Genomic DNA, 20,113 nt, shown 5'->3' with positions numbered 1-20,113 from the left:
ACATAATAAGAAATAGTCTTATCAACATTGAGATCGAGATCCAACCAATGCCCAAACAGGCCAACCCACCTATTCATGTTTTGGGTGAACTCATATTAGTATTCTCATTGATTTATGTTGGTTATTTATATATGGATACTTCACTTTGTATCTTGTTAAGTGTTATTTCTCAATAATAAATGTTGTTATTTAAAAAAAAAAAAAAAAACCACACCTTTTTCGATTTATACTTTTTAATAATTAACCACATAAAATACTAATAATTCGACAATATTTTATTCAGTTCAATACAAACTTTACGATACTCAATGTATAAATATTGCTAAACATGTTATATAGTAAAACATATAAAAGAAAAGTAATCAACGTTGTTTTATATTATTAATTAGATATAACTTTTTTAGACTAGTTAATTAGATATAATTAAACTTTAGGCATGTGAACTAATAATTAGGTAATGAAAACTGTGTAACTCTTAAATTTTATCTTTTACAAAGTTACTATAATGGCGATTTGACCCATTACCATGCACCAAACTTTGAGGTTCTTTCCATGTATATAAAGTCCCCCCCTAAATATATGTAAGGATGAATTTAGATAAACTATTATTTTAGATATATGAATTACCCATTCTCTTGAAAAAGGTGTATTTTCATTTTTCATGGTAAGAGAATTAATCTTGATGTTGATTAACTTCAATATATATATATATTTGTTGACATAATTATCCGAGAAGGTGTCTGTTTCCTTGAAACTTTTTATAACAAAGACATAACTAATATTGAAACTCTCAAAATAAATTCAATTAGGCTAGATAACCAATTGTCTTAATAGATCAAAATACTTGAAATATAATGTAAAACAAAATTAGGTTCAAAGACTCTACAAAATAACATGTAATCAAACTTACTTAGATATGTTTGGTACACAACTTAGATCGCGTTTATCCAATCGTAATGAAAATTGATAAACTGAAATGAGTTTTATTGATGGATGAATTGTAATAGGTCTGAATTACAAATCCAATTAGATTCATTTTGATCGCATTTACCTAGAATTATCTTACTGTTGGCGTTATCGTTACTATTTGACCCTAACGGTAATGGTAACGATAAAGATAACAATAAATATTGCAAATTCATCATTTTCATATGGTTACAATAATAATATCTGTAATGATAACGATGAAGGTAATGAGTTAATTTTCAAGCACAATCAGACTGAACACATTTTATTCATCAGATTACACGATTTGATTTCAAATTTTAAGACGGGTCCCACATTTCATTACAATTACGAAAAATAGGTAAACAACTACAAAACTAATCATCTGAAGCTCACTTTTTACATTACTATTGATGAATTACTTTTCAATCGATGTAAATATGGTCTTAATAAATAAATTAAAAAGTTTTAACAAATCTCTCGTGGAAGAAAAAAATAAAAATAAAAAGGGAATATTATATAATCTAACCTCTGCAACAACGTAATGGGAAGTAAAAAGACGAAGATATCATTAAGTAATGTAGGAAAAAGATTACACAAAACCCTTAAATAAAATGTGATTTGAAGTAGTATCAATTGGTCTCATCATAAGATTCTAATGGGCATCTTTTTCCATCAAAATAATTAAAACAAATTTAAAAACAAATACTAAACCCCTTTTTTAGTATAAGTAATTATTAAAGTCATCCTTAAAAAATTAACAATGAAGTTAAAAAGGCAGATAATATAAACTACTTCAAACAATCTTATGCATCATAACTGAATTTCAATATTGTTCATGAATCCAAAAGAAGAAAAACTAAATTTGAATTTGAATTCCTTTCCAATCTTTTTTTTAAAAATATTTATGAATAGGAAAATTTTCAGGAAAATAAGAAAAACTATTTATACAAAATATTAAAATTTTAATTTTCTTTAATAGAAGTCGATGAAGTGCTAGACATTGATAGAAGTCCAATCAGTGTTTTCTTATTATTTCGATAAATAACTTGACATTTTCTCTAGTATAAAAATCATGCTTATGAATATATGAAAGTTAAGGATTAAATTCAATTTTGTTAGGTCCGGTGATAGAATCCAATTTTTTTAAAAAAACAAAAAAGATGACGAAATTGACGTCATTAAAGCTCACACAGAAATGGCTATAAAAACCGGCATCGTACGATTTTTCTTAACAAGTTTATGAAAATAATAAATCTATTCCATTTGAATATGTTTTATTTTGATTTCGATTTATTAGATATAATTTTGATGGGATTATATCAGTTTAATAACAGAATGTAGAAAATTTTCAAACAACCTTTTATGAAAAAATACTGAACACATCCTGGATAATACCTATTTTTGTGTATCACATCAAATTATTCAATCATAATTTGTCACGTGATAAAATTCATTTTTTTTTCTTTTTTATAATATTCTAATATATTTTTATGTAAGCGGTGGAAAGGGATGTACAAAGATGGGTGTATCTCGTATTACTCTATTTTATGTATTGTTGGTGGTTGTCGTAGACAAGCTTCAAAGTCCATAAACAGGTGAAAACCTAAAGGGAACAAAGGCTTGTATAGGAATCTACACATCCTATAGAAAAAGTCAAACATTTGAGTTCTAGTTGGTTACACCAAAAGAGAAATGAAAGAGTTAATCTCGCCACCAACACTCTATAACTTCAAGGGTCATGCCTATTCTGACACTGCCAGCATTGCACATATGTTAGAGGATAGGCCTCATAAACAGTCTAATACAATCAACTTAATTAAAAAGTAATTGATAAGTTACAACACTTAATATATTTAGCTGAGCTAAATACTTATCGTACTAACTTAAACATCAGAATGTACTAGCACCCAAAACTCGGTTGCAAGTTTCGTGCCCCAACACATATTCATATATCCAGCAATATAGTATTACTTTAGTATTATTTACTTATTTTCATACATACGTATACATAAATATACTTATTCAAAATATATTCCTTCGTGAAGAGAGTGAGAGAGAGAGGGAGGAGTGACTGTGACGGTGACGGTGAGTGTGACTGTGAGGGTAATGATCGAATTTCATCCATAGGAAGTGACTGATTCCCTGCAAGCGCAAGCCCACCGTTAGAGCATGCTGCTCGTCTCTGTGCCCTCCTTTGGCTCTCTCTCTTTGTTTCACTATAAAATGAAATTTACCTTTTTCATTTTTGTTTTTTTCTCTTCCTTCTTAATATTCCCTACTCCTTCAGCTTCAAACTTTGCATTGCATTTGGAACCATCATTTTGTACTTCTTTTCCTTTCCAAAACCATATTTAAAAATATATATATATATATATATATATATATATTAAAATAACTCTTTTTAAATATAACAATGATAGTTAGTAATAAATAGTGATAGACAATGATAAACTGTCATAGTAATAGATGATAGTACTTTATCACTATCTATCACCGTTAGACAATAATATTTTGTTATATTTGAAAATATTTTTAACGATTTTATCATTTAAAATGATAACCCTTTTTAAAATCTACTTCATGATTGACTGACTTATGTCATAATTGAGCTATATTTATATTCACAAATAAATTTTTTAAGAGCCTAATTTATGATCGGATGCGTTTTAAAATTACTAAAATTCATTGAATCATATTGAATAAGAAGATTATTAATGGGTCTTTTTGAAAAAGAGAATCAAGTTTCTACAATACATATTGAGCTGAGAGGTAATTTAGTTTCACGCATTTTTAAAATATAAAAAAGATTATTAGTTAGTAAATAAATTTAAGTTCACAGAAACTGTCATCAAAACAACATTAAAAATGCAAAAGGGATAAAATTTTAATATACCTAAAAATTTCCTAAAAATATATAATAGTAGTTAGATAAGAAAAAAACAGACAAATTTTTACTCCTAAAACTTGTTTCCAAGTATAGATATGTGTTGAAATTTTACCAACTAATTAATATTTGTAAAATTTACCTACTAATTCTAACCAAAAAAAAAAAGTTAGAACTTTCCGAAAACTCACTAATTTCAATAAAATCTAAGTTTTACGCCGAAATAAGGTTAATCAATGAACAAATTAACATTGCCACAATTCACAAGTTTGGACAAAAATCTAGCTTCAATTAATGTTGTTTTCTTTTAAAATCTTATTAATTTTATATCATATACATGTTTTGTATATTATAACATGTGTGTCAACCTTTGTTCAATGGTATGTCAAGTGAAATCTAATCAAATAGCTTAAATTACAACACCTCAAAAATTTGAAGTTAAAATTGAAAATATCTATCTAAATAGAAATAATTTGATGAAACTAAAAGTATAGGGTGAAAATGCAATACAACGTATATAAGTAAGTTATTATTTTTTTTACCAATAGTTATAATTGAGATACTTGTACAGTCTATTCAAATTTTAGGTCCAAAATGAAATCATAAATATTCCATACTTTTCAAAAAGTAAGTTTTTTTTTTTAACATCTTGTTTGTGTCATCATCTACAAAATTATCAAGATTATCTTATTTGTGCGTGTGTACTGGGACTATGGACTCTCTCTAGATGCAACTATATAGCAAAAGACAAGAAAAAACAGAGAGAATAAAGAGGAAAAAAAATCCAAAGAGCAAATAGAGAGAGTGAGGAGCAAACAAAATCCAAACCTAAAGGAACGAGAGAAACGAGAGTAGTGAGAGAATGAGATACTAATCCGATGGTATAACGAACCTTTTTATCAATTTTATTTTGAAATGTATTGAGTTGTCCCTATGGAAAATTTTAATTTTATAATATATAACCACTCAAAAGGGAAAGAAAAATGAAAAGAAAAAATGAAAAAAAAAAGGTTTGGCATAATGGGAACCCTATACACCAGAGACAAAAAGAAATGATAGTTTGGCACCCCCACCCCATGCCCTAGCTATCTCCTTCTGAGGATTCTGGCCCACTAGACCATGGCCCAGAAAAAAGAGAGAATTTCTTTGAATTTTTAAAATGTCATTTTATTAAAACAAAAATTTGAAAATTAGACCATAAAATATATTTATAAAACGGGTTTATTATGACGATATATATACGTCATCCAGATGTCAGCAATACAGTCTCTGGCAAACCCTAATTCTTCATATAATAATTAGGGTTTTGTGTTTTTATCTTTTTCAATAAAATCGGGTCTTAAAACGTGGTTAAAGGTAAAGAATGTGAGGAAAATGAGTGAACAATTTGGAAAAGTTCGCTGCTTTCTGGTTAAGACCTCGTATCCAATTCCAATCTAGCAATAATTATGATTATTAAGTTTTAATTTCATGTGATTTGAATTAGCTAGCAATAAAGGAAAAGAGCTAAACAGTAATTAGCACATTCAGCACATTAGTAATAAAAATGTTCAACTCCATCTAACAATGAGAATGCTCGATCTTGGTTGAAAATGAAAAGATAAATTGTTTTTTTTTACCTAAGTTTTAGGTCTAGTTTGTATTTGATCTTTAAAATATTACATATTTAGGCATTTAAGTTTTGGTTTTGGTTCTAATTTAATACCTAAGTTTCAAAATGTAACAATTTTACCCTTTAAATTTAAGTTTTGTTTCGACTTGATCCATGAGTTTCAAGATTTAACATTTTTAACATCGATTTTTCATTAAATACTTATTTTTAGTCATTGATATCAATGTCTATTAATTAATTTAAAACATTTAAAAAGTAAAATTTTAGATTAAATTTTAAAAGTGATGAAAAATAGTGAAATTTAATTAATTATAATTTGTTTGATTATTTTAAATTTATTAACCTACATTAACCCTAGATATAGAAAATGAGTATTTAGTGAAAAAATCAAGATTAAAAATATAAAATTTGAAATCCAGGAACCAAATTGAAGGAAACTCAAATGTCAATGGTAAAAAATTATAACATTTTCAAATGTAAGGAATAAATTGAAACGAAACTCAAAATTTAAAAACCCAAATGTGTAATATTTTGAAACCTAGGGACCAAATAAAAATTAGACTTGAAACTTAGTGACCAAAAGAGGTATTTTTCCCAAAATGAAATATGAACTTAAATAATTTGAGGATTAATTTCATCATATATTAATTAAAGGTTAAAAACAGAATTGCAGTCCATGTACTATGAAGTTTTCAATTTTAGTTCGTAGTTTTAAATGTCTAATTTTAGTCTATATATTTTCAATAAATCTTAAATTTAGTTTTTAATGCTAGTTTTTGTTTGTTGTTTATCTAATGCATTTTTACTATATTTTATTTCTTTAAATGAAAATTATTATTATTATTATTTAGTCAATTTCGATAAACATTAAGTTTGAGGGGTTAAATTTAAGATTGGGAAGTATGTGAATTAAAATTGAACCAATTTAAAAAAAAAAATTATTCATCGTTTAATTACAATAATGGTTTTTTTCCTCAAAAAATCAAATTACCGTAATAAAAAAGAAAACACTTAAATACAATAGAAAAAATTAAATAATATTCGCAAAAGTAATATTGTCATGACTTATCACAAAGTTTTCATGTGACAAGGTGAAAGTGTATAATATATATAAAAGATGTTGAGTAACTAAAGACGTGTTTGGTAGAGAATCAGAAAATATAAATTTAAAAATAAAGGATTAAATAAAAATAGAGTTATATTTCATGTTTTTAGATTTGTGTTTGTCAGCAGAATTCAGAAACCGAATTCTAATTTAAACAATTTCAAACTAATTATAGTTACCCATTAAATATTAGTTGATGATAAACTATTATTAATTTATTTATGAACATGTTTTATGTTAAAAAATATTGTAAATTATTATTTCGTAATAATATAAAGTTTATAGGATAAATTGAAATTTGTGTTCCTATCATCTGGAATAAGTTAGAATTTAGGTCTTATGATTAATTATAATTTACTGCTTATGGTTTGATAAAAGTTTTATAAATAGTCTCTATTGAAGAGATTATTTAAGAGGGTTTAACAATCCATAAAAACTATATATGAAATTATATCAAATAATTGGAATTAAAATCCAAATTTTAAAATCATATGAATTAATTTTTAACTTTATCCAAACTATACGGACCGAATATGGAATTTAACCTAAGTTATAATATATTACATAATAAATATTTTTATTTTTAAAAAAAGTGAATTGAGTTTATAACATGTCATATACCATATTTCAAAATATTTTTAACTTTATTTAATATAATTTTGTATTTTAAAATTTGAAATTCAATTATAGATATAATGAAGACATAAAAATGTTATTTTTAAAATTCATACAGTCTAGATTACAAAATCTAAAAATGGTAACAAAAAATATAATCTGAACTGCGAATCAAATTGAAACTGCAAAGTATATTCAAGCACCCTCCAGTTGTAATTTACTATTTGGCATTCAATTTTTTTTTTAAAATGTATATAAATTAGTTTTGCATTATTATATATTTTTTCTTTTTTATCTTCTAATCATTACTTTTTGCCCTTTTCACAGCCCACCATCAGCGTCTTCTTTCTCGTTGGACAAACTCTATCTATATTTGGCACCATTATTCCTCAAGTTTCCCTTTTAATTTAAAAAGTAAATTGGAAAAAACAACCCGGATAATAAATAAAATTATGTTTAAAGCGTCCATTTTTATCACTATATTTTAATTAATTGCTTTAGTAATATACAAAATAGAAGGGAAAAAAATCACAATATACTTGTTCAGAGTTACTGATCACTACAAAAAAAAAAAAAAAAAAAAATGTTATGCAATGCATATGCAAAGGTCTCAAATGCATCGAAATAGGCTCTTCCGACGGTATTGAATTTGCAGAAATCCATCGGAAGACCATCTTCCAATGTCAAAAACTCTAGTGTCCATAGATGATATCATAAATCTCATCATCATGTAGTCATGTGAGAAGTAATAGAAGAAAAAGAAAATAATATTCTCACTAAGAAATGTTGGAAATGACTTTGGGCTAAGGCCCATAGCAAACACATAAGTGGAAAAACTAGTCGTTTATAGCCGTTGAGAACTAGCCGTTTTCTTGTCCTTTTCTTCTTCCTTATCTTCTTCATAAATAAGAAAGTTTTGCAAGATCAAGGTAGAATATTCTTTGTTTTCAAGATTTCCAACATTTAAGCAAATTTTCATTGATTCTAATCCGGTATCTAATGAGTACACGTAAAAAATCGAGAGTTGTGTTAAATCTTGGGGAGCAATCGACTTTGGCGATTTAGCACCGAGGTTGCACCGGTCTTTCTTTCAAGACAGTGAGTTTATCCACGTCACAACGATCGACATTCGGTTCCAACAATAACAATTTGAATGTCTCTTCAAAAGTTACTAAATTATATAACAACCATAGATCATCAATCTTCATTTTTTTTCTTTTCAATATCCTAGACATGCTCAATGAAGACTTTTAATTTAATTGAAATAATATATATGTACACCTATGTACCAATTATCTTATCTAACCAATGTGGGACTTGGTCATATTTCCAATCAGAAATAAGTTTTTTAATTTCTTTATTTTTTTTAATTGGAATATATTCAAATGCAATGACAGTAGATTTTCATAAAAATTACTTTTACACACTCTTTAGCTTAGAGTTAAATTTTATTGTGGTTGGAATTGTGGCCCCAAATATATATCTACAATGATAAGCTGCCCCCACATTGACCTTTTCTCCATATCTTTATTGATTTTTGGAAAAAATAAAAAAAGTGAAATTATTGTTAATATTTTTTTGGCCATGGATATTAATTTTATGCATGTTTTGAATAAGCTTTGTTATTAATTAATTTCTCAATGATTTGAGTGTATCATATATTGGTTTCCCTACCATAAATTAATTAATTACCCCCCTTTTAAATTGATGTTTAACTAACATTATTATATGATCATCCATGAGTGCCATATGAGGTATGGATGATGAAATGTGAATATTATACTCAATTCATATGAATCATTCTCTAATTAAACTTAGATGAATCATTACCCCAACAATGAATGAAAGTATAATTACTAGCTTGTATAAACTATTTGTATATGTCAAAATTTTTGATTAATTAATCAAAGCAATGATAAGAACTAAAATGATGTGTCTCATACAAAATATAGGGTAGATACTCAAATAGGAGATATTAAAATAGAAAAAGAATTGAAACTCTTAGAAAGTAGAAATGTGTGAATTGAGAAGAGGGCGTCTACTAAAAAGTGTTTTATTAGAAAATACAATTCAATATATTTTTTTAACTAAAGAAAAATAATGAAAAAAACATAAAATAACAAAGGGAAAGATAATTATTTGCTCCCTTATTTGCCAGTCCTCCATAAAAAATTTCATCCCTTTTTTCCATATTTTTTATAAGTATTGTAATTTATTTCATAGGATTTCAAGGACTAATGGGGGGTTTTTTTAATTGAAAGTTCAATTAGAATTTTGTTTTTACCCTAAGTAAATGTTTGCATATAGTCAACATATTTTTCCCTAACAAAAGGACAAATCATCATGATGCTCTAAGTAAAGAGAGGTGAATATGATGACAAAATAATAAGTTAGGAGTTTTAGAAATTTTTTGACTAACATTGAGAAGTTGGGTGGTTAGATGTGGGGTTGGTTGGAGCATACACTTCAGGAAACATATATCTCTTTTTCGACGCTTCAAATTGTTGGAAAATGGTAAGAAAAGAATCAAGAGATCCACTTCTAACCACGAAAATTTTATCATTGGGAGTTTGGTCGAGATATGTCCGTCCGGAGTACAACTCCCAATGCAGAAACAAACTCCTGACACATGTATGACATCGTCAAGAGTTCTTCTAGCTCTCGACGACTTACCAGTTCAGTTTCAAAAATTCAAAATCTGAATTTGAACTCCCGACAGTTTACCAGAAACTCCCGACGTTTTTCGTCATGAGATAGTTTTTGTTTTAATCTTTATTTTTTTTAATTTCATCTGAATAACCTAAAATATATAACATTATTAAGCAACTAAAAAATATTCACATAAGAAAGCAAACAAATAATGTTGATAGTATTTTTTATTACAAAAAATAGAAAAAAATTGATAAAATGGTCCACAAAAGAAATATATCTTCACAAATACATAGAAGAAAAAACCTCAACAATGTCTCCAACACAACATCTCCAACATAGCATCCCCAATAACATTTCCAACATCATCTCTAAACAGCATCCTACAAAACAAACAAAAACCATAGGGTGAATCCTACAAGTCCTACAAAACAAAGAAATGAGTAACAATCTTACAAAACAAAGAAAATCAACACACTTCCAATACTACATATTCTCAACCTGAAATATCCACAAACACACAAGGACCACAAGTTAAACTCCAAAAGAATAACTAATTTTAACTCATCCCAAACAACATTCAAAATTCACAAACTTTCATAATCAAACAAAAGTCATTAGATGAATCTTATAATCCTACAAAATGAAGAAAATGAACACATTTCCAGAACTATATATTCTCAACCTGAAACCTCCACAAACACACAAAAACCACAAGTTGAACTCCAAAATCGTATTTGCACTCATGAATAGACTCATAACCTAAGTCTAAGTCACACAATTTTTGCTTAGCTTCAAAAAAATAAGTAAGTATAGCGGTGTCAGTTGGAAACGCTGCTTTTAACAATTTTAACATGTCAAACGATTTGTTACTCTAACCGTTTAGAACTTTGTTATGCATCATTCACTAAAAAATTCAATGAGGAAAATTGCGAATAACCAGGGGATAGTTCATTACATGCTTCAGCCATTAAATCTTCAAATATGTTTGTGGTATCTCTTTCTTGATCATTAAAGGACATTTCATTCTCGATCCCTTCTTCATTTGCGTTTTCGTTTTCAATTGGAACTTGTAGATCATTTATAAGATTCAACATTTCATTTTCTTTAACAACATTACACTCTATGTTAGTTTCTTCATCATTATGTATTGAATAAGTTGTATGTCTTTCAAAACGTCTAGATAAGTTGACTAGCTCTCCGTGATATACCCATTTATAGTATGAGGGGGATATTCCATATGTTAATAGATATCGCTCCACTACCTTTAATGACTCCCACATTGAATTCATACAATTCTTGCATGGACATCTTGTTCGTCCAGAATCATTAACACGAAACTTAGCCACATCTAAAAATTGGGATACTCCTCTATACTCGACCGACAATTTATTTCAAAGTTTGACCCATTATTTATTCATCCTTAAAAATAAACTTCCTTTTACCTAACTTATAATCCAAAGCAAATTATAACCTGTGTTGTGTACATGATTAATGGTGATTAACTTTTAGAGGCTTATATATGCCCATAAAACAAAATGGATGTTTCATTGAACATGAAAAAAATAATATACAAGAATATAAAAATAGGGGCCCGAACTATAAATCCAATCTAACAAAATCAAACTATAATCATAATCTCAAAAAAGACCTAGTTACTAAAGTGATACTGTGTGTTGTTCATCCACGTATTAATACTTCCACCAATGTTTTCAAAAGTGGAAGAATTTGATATCAATATGTGTTCATGTTCTTGTACGAATATCAATTCATTCACATGAATGTTTTCACATATATTTTCATAAAATCAAGACATTTTAGGACTTAATTAAATGAAAAATAGAGCAATTAGAAGTCACTACCTTAACATATTCATGTCCAACACAAGAAAACATAAACAATGATGTCCAACATTCGATACACATTTATTAAACACAATTAATTAATATAGGATAAATTATAAGTTATAGTCTACTAGTCTAGACGACATCCCAATTTTAAAACGTATCTCATAGAACTTTAAATTTTCAATTTTATATATAATAAGTCGCTGACATATTGGATGTTTTTAATAATTAAAAACTTGTAAGATTAAAAAAAATGATGATATAATCAATTATTTATTACATATATAATTGAAAATTCAAGTATTATCCAATAGATGCACAATTGAAAAATCTAGTGTTTAAAAAATACCTAAAATCAAATTCAAAAGAAGATGTATCCGCCAGAGAAAAGTTAAGCAATTCTTCGAAGGTTTAAAACCTAGAAGAATATGTAATATAGATTTCAGTTCCATTGTACCCTCCTAGTTAATAGGTATACGATAAAAACTTAGTCCGAGCAAAAATTCAGCAGAATCCAAAAAATAGGCAGAGTTCAAAGCATTTTTTAAACATAAGAACATAAAACCATGAAAATTTTCAAAAAAGAAAAAAAGAAAAGAAATAGCAGATGGACGGCTTACCAGCGGGCGATGGACGATGATGGACGACAGATGAACGAACGATGGATGACATACGAACGAATGGCTTACCGACAGACAACGGATGAACAACTCTCCAATGACGTGCTTTTTCATCTCTGATGATCTACTAGGGTTTAGGATGGAGAAGGATGATCTGGGATCTGCATTCCATTTGGGGTTTTAAAACCCAGCCATTGGGAGTTCCCACCAGACTCCTGATGAATTACTTAAATCGTCAGGAATTGGTCAGTGCTGGCGTTCATCTCCCAAACTCCCGATAGCTATTGTGCATCCATCATGAGATTTGACCAATCTCCCAACGACTTATATATGGCGTCGGGAGTTGTCGATAACTCTCAACATTATCGTTACATAGTCATGAGAAATTCTCTCTCCCGACGATATATCTCTCGATGATTGTTTTAGGTATCGGGAGAGTCTCTTTTCCTTGTAGTGATTAAGAAAAAAGAGTAGATCATCCAAACCAATTTTCAAAAAAAAAAAAAAAAAAAGAGTTACCCACTTTTTTTAGGAATTGTTTTTGGCTGTGGGTTATAGACTAAGAGACTGATTCGATACCTTTTGAATTTCAAATATCAAATATATACCAATCTCAAAATTCAGAAACTAAACCATAAATATAGAATTATATATATATATATATATATATAGGGGAAAATTTGCAAATATTCCTCTCTGGCAAAAGGTCAAAAGGTCNTATATATATATATATATATATAGGGGAAAATTTGCAAATATTCCTCTCTGGCAAAAGGTCAAAAGGTCAAATAGAGAGGTTTTTTTTTTCCATATGAATCACAATGATTTTTCTTCACCGCCGATACAGAGTGAAAAAGACAGATTTTCACATCAAATATTCATCCATCATTGTCTTCTGATCTCTTTTTAATTCTTTTTTTTTTTTAATTTGTTTTTTCCTTTCTCTCTTTTTTACGACAAACAATACAGTGTATTTCGATATTTCATACCATATTTTTCGTAGCCTTTTGCATTGCCACTTCATTATTATTTTTCAAAATTATTACTTTTCTGTACTCGTGGTTTCATGTTTTTGCTTCAAACTATCAATTTTTTTTTGGTCTTTTCCAGAGATCTGTTATTCACTATTTTAGTAATTTGAAAAAAAAATGGATTTATAATTTTGAGTTTATTTAAATATTATTATATGCGGCATGAAAGATAATGTTAATTTTTTTTTCTTCTATAAATTTTATAGTCTGATTTTGTTCGTGAATTTTAAATTTGAATTATATTCTCTTAAATTTATAGGCTTGACAACTAAATGCCGAATTATATAAGTCTAATTTCTATGAGCCAAACTCTCTTAGATATTATACTCTATAGTTTCTTATGTATGCTAGCTTCTGTCTGTGAACATTATTAATGAAATAAATGAAAGTTTGAGGGCCAAAGTACAATATTATAATCATATTATTATTATTATTATTATTATTTTGGGAGTCCTAAGGCTTCTTTGAACAAATTTTTGACATGTTTTGAAAAACAAAAACAAAAACAAAGAAAGAAAAGAAAAAAGAAGGTATATATATATATAAGCTAGCCATTACAAGTTAAAAAATAAATTATTTTATTATTTTCAAAGATAACTTATGGGTGTAGAAGATTTGAACCTCTTCAACTTTAAGATAAGAGAAGAGAGTACATAACAATTACTTCATGTCTATAAATAAATTATTTAATATACATGACAATAATCGAATTTGACAGGAAAAATGATGCTTAAACAAGAAAAATTCTAAATTAATAATATAGTGATGGAAAATGGAAAAGTTTTGAAATTATCGATAACGATTCAAACAAGATAGGGAACAAACTTGATTGAAAAGTATAAAAGTAGCTATAATTAGAATCTCTACTTTAATATCTGTAAAAAAAATCTGTACATTAAAAAAAAATATGAAACAATAATCAGTGTCAAAGCTAAAAAGATCTAAAACAAGGGACAGTAAAATAGGCTGAGATTTAGTTATGATTATATGATGATATTTTGATTTTCAAAATATTAAGGTGATGTTGTAGAAAAAAAGTTGTTACATACTTTTGTTTTATTATTATTATTTTCTCAATTAATTAATGAAAGCTAAAAAGAAAAAGAAAACACCCAAGCTTGTAACTTGTAATAATATAGAAGAATATTATATAAAACAATTTTCAGTTTTTTATTGGGAAACTATTTTTTTTAAAAATAGATTGAATGTATTTAATCCATGGCAATACCAATGAATTATTTGCTTCTACAGTACTAATTTAAATAAAAAGAAAATAGTTAAGAAAATAAAAAAGGGTTGCCTTTACATCTTCCTAAGAAAAAATATGTAAAGATTTAAAGGTGGAAATAAAATAAATATAATATATAATTAGATATTTCTTTTTACCATTCGTCCTTTTCCCTTTTGTTTTTATCTTTTTCAGCCATAGTTTTTCTTATCAAATATCATTGTCTAAAAATGATAGAGTTAGAAAATATATTCATTTTTATCTATTGTTTTACACGTTATTGAATTATTTATTATTTTAATTTATGGATATAAACTTCAACCTAACTCAAAGAAAATTTGTAGGTAGTACTGCTATATCGTATGCACTCAAACTAATCCACGACTCATAAGTTTGAAGGCTAGACTCATGTAAGCCTCAACTCGTTTGATTCAATGATCTAATCGTCATGACATCGATAAACTTTGTATTAATCAAGATTTTGTACTATCAATATCTTAAAATAGTTATTAAAATAGAAAATATGTGTAAAATATTAGTAAAAAGCATTTTAGAGTATTTAAATAATTTAAAAAAAAAAACTTCAAATACTATTTTGAATTATTTAGTTCTTCATTTTAGGTTGGATGAAAAAAAAATTTTTTAGAAAACTAATAATTTAGTCTCTTAATCGTGTAATTAGTAATTGGAGATATCCAATTAACTCATAGGGTCAGAGTCCTATCCTGAGCAGAATGGAGAGTCCTCGATTAGATGAAAAATGGGAGAGGGAGTGGGGAAGATTTTTTTTCTATTGGCTAAACGAGGATGCAGACTATATTCTCCACCCCCACCTGATTATATATATTTTGTTGAGATTGTGATATTTATATATATTAAGCATTTAAATTTTAATCTCTAGAAATTATAGAAATGAGACATTTTAAAAGTGTTTAAAAACTATTCAAGTACATATACACATTAAAAGAAAAAAAAAAGTAAAAAAAAAAGTGGATCAATAAATTTGTTCTTTGTAATATTTAGATACATCACATATAATATCTATCATTCTCATCATTCACATAAAAAGGTTATTAAAATATTTCAAAAGAAATTTGGAATTAATAGGATATAAGTGTTGGATGACGTAGATAAATATATTTTTTCATTTATATATATGGTTGGTTCATACTTTGAATTTGGCCAAGTTTCTCTCTCTAGAACATGGGAGAAGTTGAAAGTTAAAAGAGAAGAAAGAATAAAAAGAGGCAGTCAAAACCCCATCATCTAATGAAGTTTCTTCTTCCACCTCTGTGAAAGAGAGAGAGAGAGAGAAATGGGGTCATCAGCGTCGGAGGCTCAAGAGATAATGGTGAGTCTATTGCAAGCAGATCAAGTGGCGGCCGCCGCCAACGCCGCCGCTATAAGCACCAATTTCATTTCTTGGCCGGAAAACAACAACGTCAACAATATTAACTTTGTTCAACAATCCTTAAAACCCTTCTTCTTCAGTACTCACCAATATTCCTCTCATCAACATCAACAACAATCCCTTTTCCCGTTTTGCCCCTCAACTACCACTCCCTCCTATCTCCTTTCCTCTCAAAACACACCCTCTCCTTCCTCTCTCTGGTAAATTACGACGTCGTTTCCCCTTTTTTTTTTTGTTTCTTTTTTCCTTTTTCTTTTTTTCCATTTTGATATCTTTCATCTTCCTCTCGTATGTTAATTTGTTTTATGGGATTCGATTTTTGTATCATCACAATTAAATTGAATAAAAAAAAGTAATTTTAATCGTTTTAAAAATACATTGGCCAGAATTCCAGGTTTTTACCTACTATCTTAAAATTCTTTTAGATTTATCGTTTTTAGGTTTGGATAAAATACTTTTGTGAATTTCAAAATCTAAATAAATATTAAATTAATTTTGAATAATTAAAAATGTATTTCGAACCGAAAAAAAAAATGATTTTAACTATTTTAAAATTATTTAAAAAATTGGTGTGAAATACCCATTTGAGTTTTTAGATATATATTAGAAATTGTGCGGTCAATTAATCTTTTCAACGTGAAAGGTAATCAATTTGTTAACAACTTTTTTAAATAGGGATGAAATGGAGAGTTTCATGAGAGGGAGAAATGGGATTGGAAATTATGGTGGTGACGGCGATGACAACGACGATCGAAAGCCTCAGTTGAGGATTTCGACGTTGAAGATGAAGAGGATAAAAGGAAGAAAGAAAGTGAGAGAGCCGAGATTCAGCTTCAAAACCATGACGGATGTGGATGTTCTTGACGATGGTTACAAATGGAGAAAGTATGGCCAAAAAATTGTCAAGAACACCCTCCATCCAAGGTAATTTCATTTTTGTCCTTTCACTTTTCACTATTTCTTTTCCATGGCTGTTATGAAATATAATGATGATTTTGGTGTTTTTAGTTTTAGAGTATGCATGGGCATGGATTGTTATATTTATTTAAATAAAAGTACTTATTTTGAGAGTGTGTCTAAGTATAATTTTGAAATAATTGCTAAAACAAAACTTCATTATTACCATTTTGGATTATTTCAAAAAATTTGAAATAATCATCATCATCATCATCATGTCATGTTAAATGGGAATAAGGGAGATCTTTTGTTATCTTGTCAAAGGATTGTATGCAGAAGGAGAGCTAGCTCATTATTATTGTGTCATTGATATTCTTTGCTCCTATATATACTACTACTAAACCCTATATTACATATATATATATATTTGTTTATTTGTATTGATTTATATAACTCAGTGGGTCATATTTTAGTTGATAAATATGTCATGATCACAAATTTTTCTTCTAGTAATGTATAAGGTGTGAATTTATATATATATTATTGATATGATCTCAAAATTTAGTCTAGCCAAATCATATTAGCCGGATTTAAAATTATTATCAATTTGAAAACAATGAATTCATTAATGATAGTAATTTAGAAAATTCATTATATGTTTTGTTTCTTTGTGTATTGTCGAGATCTAGGCCCATTGTATAGAGCACATATTCTCATACCTAAAAGAATTGAAAATGTCAATTAATGTTTGCTAGGAGAAATTAGGAAATACACAATGTGGATATTTTCTAGAAAATAGAGCATCTCTCTTGGTTTCCCCCCCTTTTTTGGGTTAAATTATACCAACAAAAAAAATTGAACTTTGAGATTCAGAAGGTTGATTTCAATTATGTCCTTCAAACTCTCACTAATTTCATTTTAATTCTTGAACTTTGTTAAATAACTAAATTTCAATATTGTTTGTTATTGAACTTGATTTACACCTTTATCGATGAACTTTATATTCCTCTCTTTCTCTATTTTGCACATTGAGCGATGATTAGATTTAATCAAAATTGCACCTAATTCCATGCCATTCTTTTTTATACATAGTAAGAGATATATATAAAAAATTAAAAAAAAATTGATTTTTTATTTAAAAAAAATGTCACATGACAAATTTAATTTTATGTGGTCGGGGCTACACAATAGGTAGATGCATCTCAAATTGCATCAAAGTATTTCTCTTACATATTTATTGATAAACTCCATCATGCAACGTTGTACTTTAAACTCCAACATATTAACTTCAAACTTCATACCTCAACCGAATGGCCCAAACACTCCCTTGTATATGATATTAAAGATTAAGATTGTTGTTACGATTTCAACTTGGATTTTGATATTAAAATTGTTTGATATTCTATGAAACAAATTTCAAAGTTAATTTAACCTATATTTATAGACGTTGACAAAAGTAGAGATATGCAGGAGTTACTATCGTTGCACAGAAGAGAATTGCAAGGTAAAGAAAAGAGTAGAAAGATTAGCAGACGATCCAAGAATGGTGATAACAACATATGAAGGAAGACATGCTCATTCACCTTCAGATCATAATGTAGAAGACTCCATTATGTGTCACTTACCCTCCTCCCATCTCACCAATTTCTTCTGCTAGAATAATATATAATATGCTTTGGTTTTATATAATACAATTACATCAATAATATATGTTTCAACTTTATAATTAAGTTTCCTTGTAAATTAAGCTTTCAAATGAGGGTCATTAGGTAGGAAACAAAGAATAATAATACATATTACTGTTTGAATGATATGAGTTAGAGCTTTGGAAATTTTGAATTATTACGTCGATGCCCATTCTTTGCTAGGGCATATATCTGCATGCTTTTGCTTCCCCTTTCTCTAAGTTTAGCCTCAATTTCATGGCCATTTTGATGGACATCTTTTTGCTTTAAAAAATTTTAATTTTAATTTTAAGAATATGATATTATGAGTAGAATGGATGTTTTTATGCAGTGAGGATGTTAAAGGCATGCAGAAAAAAAATATTGTAATGGCGAAAAGAAAAAAAAAATTAAGGATGTGTTTAGATTAACTTTTTAGATGATTAATTTTGAAAATAAGTCATTTTAAAAATCATCTAAAATAGTTTTTGAAGTGTATTTTAACTAGATTTTATCCAAAAGAGTTTAAATAAAAATGAAAATTTTAAAAAATAATTTTTTTAAACTAATTCTATATTTATCAAGTCTTGAAAACTATGTAAGTAAAAGAAATATATTCTTTTTCTTGGAAAGTTGACTAAATAAGAATTCAAAAATTATGAGGAAACAAACGTAATTTTCCATCTAAACTTTTCATTAGGGGTGTATATAGGTTGGGTTGGATTGAGGGTGTTTTTTGGATCAACCCAAAGAACCCAAATAAAGTCTTGAACCCAACTCTTAAAATTTGAGTTAAATTGAGTTGGGTTGTCGGGTTATAATTTATTTATTTTTTCTTTTTAATTAAAAATATGTAAATTTATATACAAGACATGACTAATAACTAAAATCTCATAAAATTCAAATGCTAAATATCAATTATATCTAAGATATTTATTGCAAACTTCAAATAAAGACAAATATCATAACAATTTTAAAATAAAAATATTTAAAATTCACAAATTAATCAATACAAAGTAATCAAATTTAAACAAAAAAAAATATATATAGCATATTTTATTTATATATATATAATTCGGGTTGGGTTGTGTCAACTCAAATTGTTTTTAGACAACCCATGACCCAATCCGACCCAACAAAAATAGAAAAAATTTAACCCAACCCAACTCTTATATTTTGGGTTGGGTAATCCGGATTGTTCGGATTGGGTTGGGTTAAATTTGTTCTATTTTTGTTGGGTTGGGTTGAGTCATGGTTTGCCTAAAAAAATTTGGGTTGATCCAACCCAACCCGAATTATATATATATAAATAAAATATACTACAAAACTAACCTAACCCAACTCTTATATTTTGGATTGGGTAGTCCAAATTGTTCGGGTTGTCGAGTTATTTGAACATCTTTACTTTTCACCAATTGTTTTACTTTTCTCATTTTTTTGACATTATAAATTTTAAGTTTGTTGTAGGCATCTCAAAAATATATATATATTTTTTGTTATGTTTAAATTTAACTTTAAAATGTATTTTTAATCATTTAAAATAAACTAAAAGTTGAATGTCAGATCTTATGTTTTTAAATGCTATTTTCATATTCCACGCAG

At 27.6% G+C, this 20,113-nt stretch overlaps 1 protein-coding gene across 1 annotated transcript; it reads left to right on the top strand.

The window, feature by feature from the left end:
- The first annotated feature begins 15,727 nt into the window (after positions 1 to 15,727).
- Positions 15,728 to 18,670, top strand: LOC120074365 (probable WRKY transcription factor 13). The gene is made up of 3 exons (XM_039027461.1): positions 15,728 to 16,150; positions 16,626 to 16,874; positions 18,318 to 18,670. The coding sequence occupies exons 1-3, from the start codon at positions 15,855 to 15,857 to the stop codon at positions 18,502 to 18,504; spliced, it is 732 nt and encodes a 243-aa protein (XP_038883389.1). The 5' UTR covers positions 15,728 to 15,854; the 3' UTR covers positions 18,505 to 18,670.
- Positions 18,671 to 20,113: the final 1,443 nt, after the last annotated feature.

Source organism: Benincasa hispida, chromosome 3 (assembly GCF_009727055.1).
Source record: "Benincasa hispida cultivar B227 chromosome 3, ASM972705v1, whole genome shotgun sequence".
NCBI classification, from domain to species: domain Eukaryota; kingdom Viridiplantae; phylum Streptophyta; class Magnoliopsida; order Cucurbitales; family Cucurbitaceae; genus Benincasa; species Benincasa hispida.
The sequence above is the reverse complement of the archived record's forward strand: the minus strand, read 5'-3'. Positions and strand labels throughout refer to the sequence as shown.

Excerpts from the sequence above, each read along its gene's own strand:
- LOC120074365 (XM_039027461.1), top strand. The coding sequence starts at position 15,855 with ATGGGGTCATCAGCGTCGGAGGCTCAAGAGATAATGGTGAGTCTATTG. Across the intron at positions 16,151-16,625 it reads CCCTCTCCTTCCTCTCTCTG|GGATGAAATGGAGAGTTTCA; the intron begins GTAAATTACGAC and ends TTTTTTAAATAG. Across the intron at positions 16,875-18,317 it reads AAGAACACCCTCCATCCAAG|GAGTTACTATCGTTGCACAG; the intron begins GTAATTTCATTT and ends AGAGATATGCAG.